The sequence below is a fragment of the Trachymyrmex septentrionalis genome, unplaced genomic scaffold (genome assembly GCF_001594115.1).
Source record: "Trachymyrmex septentrionalis isolate Tsep2-gDNA-1 unplaced genomic scaffold, Tsep1.0 scaffold52, whole genome shotgun sequence".
Taxonomy (NCBI): domain Eukaryota; kingdom Metazoa; phylum Arthropoda; class Insecta; order Hymenoptera; family Formicidae; genus Trachymyrmex; species Trachymyrmex septentrionalis.
Genome location: NW_017305694.1, coordinates 1356099 through 1364138, shown reverse-complemented (window position 1 = coordinate 1364138; position 8040 = coordinate 1356099). Strand labels below are relative to the sequence as shown.

At 28.1% G+C, this 8040-nt stretch overlaps 1 protein-coding gene across 1 annotated transcript; it reads right to left on the bottom strand.

Annotated features, from left to right (window-relative positions):
* Positions 1–187: 187 nt before the first annotated feature.
* Positions 188–3850, bottom strand: LOC108751815. The gene is made up of 9 exons (XM_018492233.1): positions 3749–3850; positions 3190–3519; positions 2772–3107; positions 1892–2080; positions 1555–1745; positions 1298–1470; positions 707–959; positions 429–574; positions 188–350 (listed from the first exon to the last, which is right to left on the bottom strand). Exons 3-9 carry the CDS (start codon positions 3054–3056, stop codon positions 232–234), a joined length of 1356 nt encoding a protein of 451 aa, XP_018347735.1. The 5' UTR covers positions 3057–3107; positions 3190–3519; positions 3749–3850; the 3' UTR covers positions 188–231.
* Between the last annotated feature and the right edge of the window lie 4190 nt (positions 3851–8040).

Here is an 8040-nt window from a genome sequence, read left to right as displayed (position 1 = left end):
TTTTTTATAAAAATAAAACTTATTTCTACTCGTAATAAAATTTTTTTATAAAATTTTAAATAATACATTTAAAAGTAATACATACATATGTATTTATATTAATTTAACATTACATATTTGAAATACATAAAATTATATATTGTATAATTTAGATATAAAAAGATAAAATAGTATAATTATACATAATGCTTTTTTTATACAAATTAACTATCAGTAGAATTAGTATTGTTACTAGTTTCCGTTTAGCAAAGAAATTTTCCCATTTTCATAGATAATTCTAGGTAAGAATTTATCGGTATATGCATTTTGAATTTCAGGAATCTTAGTATGATATAAGTATTCCACAACATCTGTAACACAAAAATTGACGTGTAACATATACATGAATACAAATTATATTTACAAATATAAATTAGATATTTCGTTACCGGCGAAATTATCCGTATCAGTTTTGCATTCTTGAACAAGATAAAAAAAAACTTTGCAAAGGAATACTGCAGTTGCTCCGTCGAAGTGTCGCGCAACATTGGGCCATATAATTTCGCGAGTATTGGATATTCCTTTTGCATACATACTGCAAAAATAAGTATATACGTTTGTATATAATGCAATTCAACAAAATTTGTGATCTATTAAAAGCAATCTAAATGATATTCAATACATGTATTGTACTACAATAATAGTTATAGAATGTAATGATATTTACTATTCAATTAATTGTATCTTAATGTCGTTTAAATAAATAGGATCCGTGCTGAATAATTGCAGGTGTAACTGGTGCTGCCAAAATGTTCTTAAGACATTCTCGTTTATATTAAGATTTTCCTCCATTTTTTGCCACACTGGTTTAGGAAGCGTAGCATCTTTAAGTTCTTTTATATCTTCACTTATTGTCACACTGAGTAAAGTTTTTATAAATTTTTTTATCAGTGGTAACGTCCATTTAACGTCAACTAACGCTGTAATTAAACAATGTGATAGTACACGTATAGGAATACACTAAGTACCTAGAAATATAAACAATGTTTAATGGTGAAAAAACATCAGTCATGAAGAGTGAATTAATTTAACTTTATAAAAAGTTCAGAAATTGACAACTCAAAAAGAATGATTCTTTAAGAATTATGAAATGAAAGCGACAAAAATGACAATTGATCATGTTAAAAATATAATCTTTTTACTAATATTAATAATTTTCTGTTAAGTTAATAAAGTTTTTCCCCTTTTTCTGGGAAACTTAATTTTTTAAGTTGTCACTTTTGAAGTGGAAAGAGCTAATATCATGAAAGTTACTTACATTCCGTTTCTGATTTATCTAGAGTTTGATTTTTGAGATATTGATATCGTTTAAAAATCGATCGGTTGGTTCGTCTTAATAATTTTGCTAATTCACTATATTTAGTACAACGTTTATCAAGATATTCATTTTCTATGTATGTTAAAATTTTTTTGTCTTCCTTAGCGGTATAACTGTAGCATAAAAATCATATGTGAATACAAATTTAAATGATTTGATGATTAATTCGAGTCTGATTTGAGATTTTTGTATCTTACCGATTATAAGTGATTTTATTACAATATAATACTTTAAATCTAGAATAAACACTGTAGAGAGTTCGCCAAGGTAATCCATTTGCCAAAAATTGAACGAATCTTTGTCTCTCTTCTATGTCGTTTATATAATATCTGCCATTGTGTCTCCAATAAAGAAATGGCTTCGGATTCTCTGGATCCCAGTCATGGAGCTGTATATTACACGTTACATGGAAAAATATATTAATAATGTAATTATATCATCCTATGATATTGTAATATCTTGCATTTTGAATATTTTCGTTCTCAAGTTTGGGGATTCTGAAGAAAACATATATTTTAAAAACTTAAAATATACCTCGCAGAATGTGTTCCAGTTTTTCCTGATAATTTTGTCCTCTATAGGTCTATATGAACCTTTTCGAATTGGTCCATGTTTCTGGAATAATATTTTCTCTTCCTTTGTTGGCGCATGAGATCCAGAAAGCTCTATTTTATGTTGTGGTGGTACTTTATGTATTAATTTTATATGTAGTTCTAGTAGTTTCTGAAATATAAAATAATTAGTTTTTACAAAACAAATAAATTATATATAATATTTAAAATATAACAATCAAAATTAATCAAAATAATGAAATTAAAGGCTACGAACCAATAAAGTTATAACAATGAAATGTATAACCACTCGATTGTTTTGAACATAGCAAAACAAATTATCAAATAAAACGACTAATAAACGAGCAAATTAAAAGATGTTAAATTAACAATCAAGTTGATTTAATAAAAAATTAATTCATGTAATATATAATAATTAATCATAAATGTTTCTACAGAAATTCATAACTTTAACAATAATTCATAATAGATGTTTCAACCTATATGAGATCATTATCAATATTGTAAACTCTAATTGTTGATATGTTAAAACATTAAATTCGCAAGTAAAATGATAATTGTAAATGAAAAAGCATTCGTTTATAATTATCATTTTACTTTTAATGTGTGTGTTTTAACATACTAATGATTAGAGTTTATAACATTGATAATAACTTCGTATAGGTTGAAACATCTATTATGAATTATTGTTAAAGTAATAAATTTCTGTAAAAACATTTGTAATTAATTATTACATGAATTTATTTTACTAAATTAACTTTATTGGCTTGTAGCTCTTAATTTCATTTTGATTTATTATCAATTGAGTCGTTTGCTTATCTTGTTATTTTATATAATCAAACCTTTATGTTAATTAATGGCATTTCTTCCCATTCTTCAAAATTATTCAACTTTTTTAAAAGACGTTTCTCTTCTATATTCAACTTATATGTGTCTTTCTTAAAATTACATTCAGATTTTTGCCATTTTATTTGAAATTGTGATGTTTCAATTCTACGTCTTTTGCGAGACATTGAACATGAATTTGCAAATGTATTGGAATCTTCCTTTTCACAATCACTAATGGAAAGGGAATCTGTCACTGGATCCATAATCATCCCTCCGTCATCTTCTTGTGTATTCACCATTGATAAAAAGATATCTTTACAATCTTTGTAAAGCAAACTTTATTACAGAATCTAAATCATATAACAGATCAATAGTTTCAAAGTTTTCTGTATTATATAATTCTGATTTAAAGATATCACAATCACTATTTACACTAATTGTCCTCTTTCTTTGTAAATATGTATCTTTTTGAGCCTTGTCTACAGAGTTTGCACGTTTATTTAACTTTTTAAATACTGGACTTTTAGGATTCTTTAACAAGTTTTAATTAAATAGGTATATGTTCTTATAAGGACTATTTGTATTTTGTTTATATATTTTGCATTGTTAAAATCTTGCGTTAAAATCTTATCTACTTTGTTAAGTGTATTGTGTACATTTCTTATGTTGGTAAATATTATATCATTGTCTGATTCTAAGCAGCAGCTCATCCTTGGCAACTTATCCTTTCAAGATCTTCAAGGTCTTCATTTTTATGTTTATCTATAATCAATATTGTATTTAATATGTCAGTCATTAAAATTTTCTTTTCCTTAACTTTATTTCTCTTTATAATGCAAATGATTAAAGTAATCGTACACTACACTAAGTAAATGATGTATCTTTCAATTTTTCCAAACAGTTTTTCTTCATATTTATCTATTAAATTTATTATCTATTTTTTCTAATTTATATAACTTCGATTCATTAAGAAATGTTATATAAATATTACCGTTAGTCTATTCAGTTAGCCGGTTTATTTGCGGTTGAATACATCAATAATCAATATATAAAATAAAGTCACATAATACATAACAACTTTGGCTATGTTCCAAAATTGACTGCCAGCCAGTGATGGTGACAAGAATTCGTCTGCTCTAAGAAATTTTGTGCACATGCGTAAAGCTGAGCAGTCTTAACTGACGTACACATTTCATGGTATTATAAGACCCTTAATAACAATGTTAAGAAAATTGTAGGGAGAAAAGGAAGGGTTTTATTAAAGATACATAGTGTATTTATGAATAATAATAAATTTTGTCTTTTATTACATCTGCAGCCGATTTATCATATGAATATCAACATAACGTTCGGAGAGATAACATTCGAGAAAGTCACTGTAATGACGTACAGTACCTAAGAGGTTAAAAGAGGAATAATTCATTACTATAACCTTAATTTAGGAAAAAATTTAGAACGGGTTGTAAAGCGGGACAAAGTGTTAAAATTTGAGATTGTCCCTCTTAATTTGGAACGGTTAGTCTCAGATGTACAGGAGCCCCAAAAGCACCCGTATGTTTCATCGTATGTTAGATCGAGCTGCACGTCATTTTACGCATGCGCACAAAGTTTACTAGAGCAGACCAATTCTTGTCATCTCCTATCACTGCTGCCAGCACTGAAAATCTGTAGTGCATAACGTAAACTGTAGCATTTTTAGTGTTGGTAGTAAATTTGGAACACAGCCTTTAATAGACCTCGTTAAGATGCCTTTTCAGGTTTCTCTCTGTTAGTTCCAAAGCTTTAGTTCCAAAACTTCTTCTCTGAGGAAAATTTTACTCGAAATATATAATACACGTAACGTATACTATAATATATAAGCATAGAGTAAAATCTTCCTCGGAGAGGAAGTTTGGAATGTAAAGTATTGTATCACTGACAGTTGATTGGGTACTTTCCATTTGATGAGACACAAGTCGACACAAGCGTCATTCTATTTCTGTTGACATTCAGAGAATGACAAAGATAGAACGACACTTGTGTCATCAAATGGAAAGCACCCATATTATAACTGATATCAATGAGAGCGTTCAAATCAGACAATTAAACCGCTAGCCGCAGCTAGTTTACTTGTTGAGCGATTCAATGTGATTGATTGAATTTATAGGTCACAACTGCACACCTGTGCTTCCAATCAAATTCGCTATTAAAGAGCATCAAAGGGAGATCGAGGTTGCGGTCAAGTCTCACTACAAATGCTTTGAAGCGTTTGGTTGACCAATTAGAAAAAAGAATTTTACAAATTGATAATCAAAAATTGCTTTAAAGCATTTGTAGCATCGCGTTGACTGTACCTCGAGAGTGGCAAATTGCATCACGTGACCCGTCTCCTCTGATTCGACGCGGGCATCAAAGCTTCATAAGCATGGAAGAGAGATTGGAGAAAACTGATCACGTGACCCTTGTCCTGATTGGACGCAGGCATTCACGTGATGCAATTTGCCACTCTCTTCCTTTGAGGCTTTCTTTCTCTCTAGCCTAGCTGCTTTATCAATTTGAACAAGCTCAATGAAAGTTCGTAGGTATTTTGCAAATTAATAGAAATTTTGAATAGTTTAAATCATTATGAATTAATAATTGATTATTGAGAAGATATACAATTGAATAAGAGAAGATGGTGCTGATCAATATTAATGTACTTAGGCACACTTACCCAGACAGCACAAAATACTAAAACATAACGAAAAAAGGTCTTTTTAAAATTATCTTTCTGATAAAGTGAAAAAATATCTAAAAGATGACGAAAAGACATTGTTTTTAGATTGTTTTTTCAGCAAGACTAAAAGATGTCTATAAGACACTCGTCCCGGAAAGTCGAGAGATTTCAGGTTCGAATCCTGACTGAGGTAATACTTTTTGTAATAAGTTCTTTACAGAATTAATTTAGGGGGGATTATTTCATAAGAATGTTTGCACGAATGTTTTGGCGCCTTATCATATTTATATTATTAGTGTCTCAGATCGATCGTGGTTAATGTTCGAATATTTCGCCGCACAGTCACATCTGAGATAATTAAATTTAAATTAAGAATATGTATTGTACTTATAGCATCTAGCTTTCACAGATTATTGGCGTTCTCTATTATATTTAAAAAAATTTAATAATTAAGTCATAAGAAAGCAAGTAAATAGCAAATTGTAAAATTCTAAGATGTTTTATAAGTAAAAGAATACATATAGTATATACGAGTATATATTGTATTGCTCAAAATTGCTTATATAAAGAAAATATAATTCTAATTATATTATATTAAAATATATATGTAATCATATTATACAATTATTTATTTTTAAATATATACCGTTTTTATTTTAGCATTTGTATAAAACTCGTACTTTTAAGAAATATTTTTTGTAGATAATATTTTATGCGTGTCATATTCTAATTAAAATTAACGCTAACTATTCAACAAAAAATTCGATTTATATTTTCAATGTGTCGAATATTCCGGAACAGCAAAAGAATTTTTACAGTATATATAAATATTACTAATATTAATATTAATATTCGGAATATACTGTATAAACACTTTTTGTATATATCACGAAATTCACTCACCTGCGAGCAATATGCAAATAAGAATTATATGAGAAAGAATATAAAAAGTGTAGCATTTTGTTTGTGAAGCATTATTGAGCATTGTGAAAAGTGAATCCCCAAAATAGAATTACAGGGAATTCAGAGAATACGAATGTCTAAAGGACTTCTTAATGATGTCTTAAAAAAGACGTTTTTAAGACGACTTTTAGTCAAATCCTGTTTTTTTAGACATCATTTAGACGTCCATTTTAAGACGTCTTTAAGACTGTCTAAAATTCGTTTTTAAGATGACTTTTGGTCATATCCTAAAAACATCTTTTTTTCAGACGTCTCAAAGACATCATGATTTAAGACGTCTAAATATAATATATCTAAGGATGTCTGAAAGATTTCCTAAAGATGTCACAAAAAGCGTCATAAGACGTCTTAAGGACATCTTTCTGATGATTTTAAGACGTTTTAAAATATGACTTCGAGACTTTCAGACGTCTTTTATACATCTTTTTTCACGTCTAAGACGTAAAAATGTTGTATGGGAAAGCAAATGAAATGTGTTTTTGACAGTATAATTTTATTATAAAAATTTATTTTAGGGACTCTCAGACCTAACATTTCTGGGAAAATATAAAATTATTTTGCCGAATATATAATACATATATGAAACATTCTCCGAATATCTATTAATGCATGACTGGAATATTTAATGATTATTATTTGAATGTTGCTTTCACATTCTGAAAATATTTCAAATTATTTTGTTGCATGAAACAAATAACTTATTTGCAATAAAGAACCTAATGTTTTTCAATAAATAAATATGTCTTACAATGATACGATTTATTTTATTCGATGAAATATTTTGTTGAATAAAATAAATCATATCATTACAAGGAGAAATCATGATGTTCTTGAATGAATAAGAACTATACTTTTAAATGAATATTTCGTTGCACACAAGAAATAGTTTATTCTCTTTCTCTCTCTCTCTCTCTCTCTCTCTCTCTCTCTCTCTCTCTATCTCTCTCGTAATAAGAATCTTAATGTTCTATTGTTCTATATGCTGAAATTCTGATATTTGTGTCAGATACTCAATTTTCAAGTTTGTATGCTACAAAAGAAATATTTCGTTGAGAAAAAGAAATACCTACAAAGGGCAAGAGAACATTTGCTTATAGTATATTGACGCAAATATTTATTGTAATCAAGATATATATTTTTAATATTCCAATTGCCCAAGTAGCATAGAAGCTCATGCAAAGCACTAAAAAAGCGATTACATGCACTTTGTAAGCGCTATTAGGGTATCGCTATATTACAACAAAGCTTGATTGACATACAGACGGCTCAGAGTGCAGACACATTAAAAAGTATAAGCAATTAGAAATAAGGAATAAGGAAACAATTTCAACCTATCAGAAATCGAATACACCAAATTGCACAGTTTCTGATAAGTTAAAATTGTTATTTCTATGGCCGGTATTTATAATCGATTCTTATATTTAAGATTCTCTCATTAAATACAATCTTAAGATGTCATGAACAAATAAAAAAACCGTATTAGCATCTTAAGACGTTACACTGAGAAAATTTTACTAAATTTAAAAAATTTATTCTAAGAAATATTTTTTTGAATAGTTCTAGCGAAATATTTATTAAATGTAAACAAATATTTACTAGATATTAGGTTGAGTAAAAAGTCATCG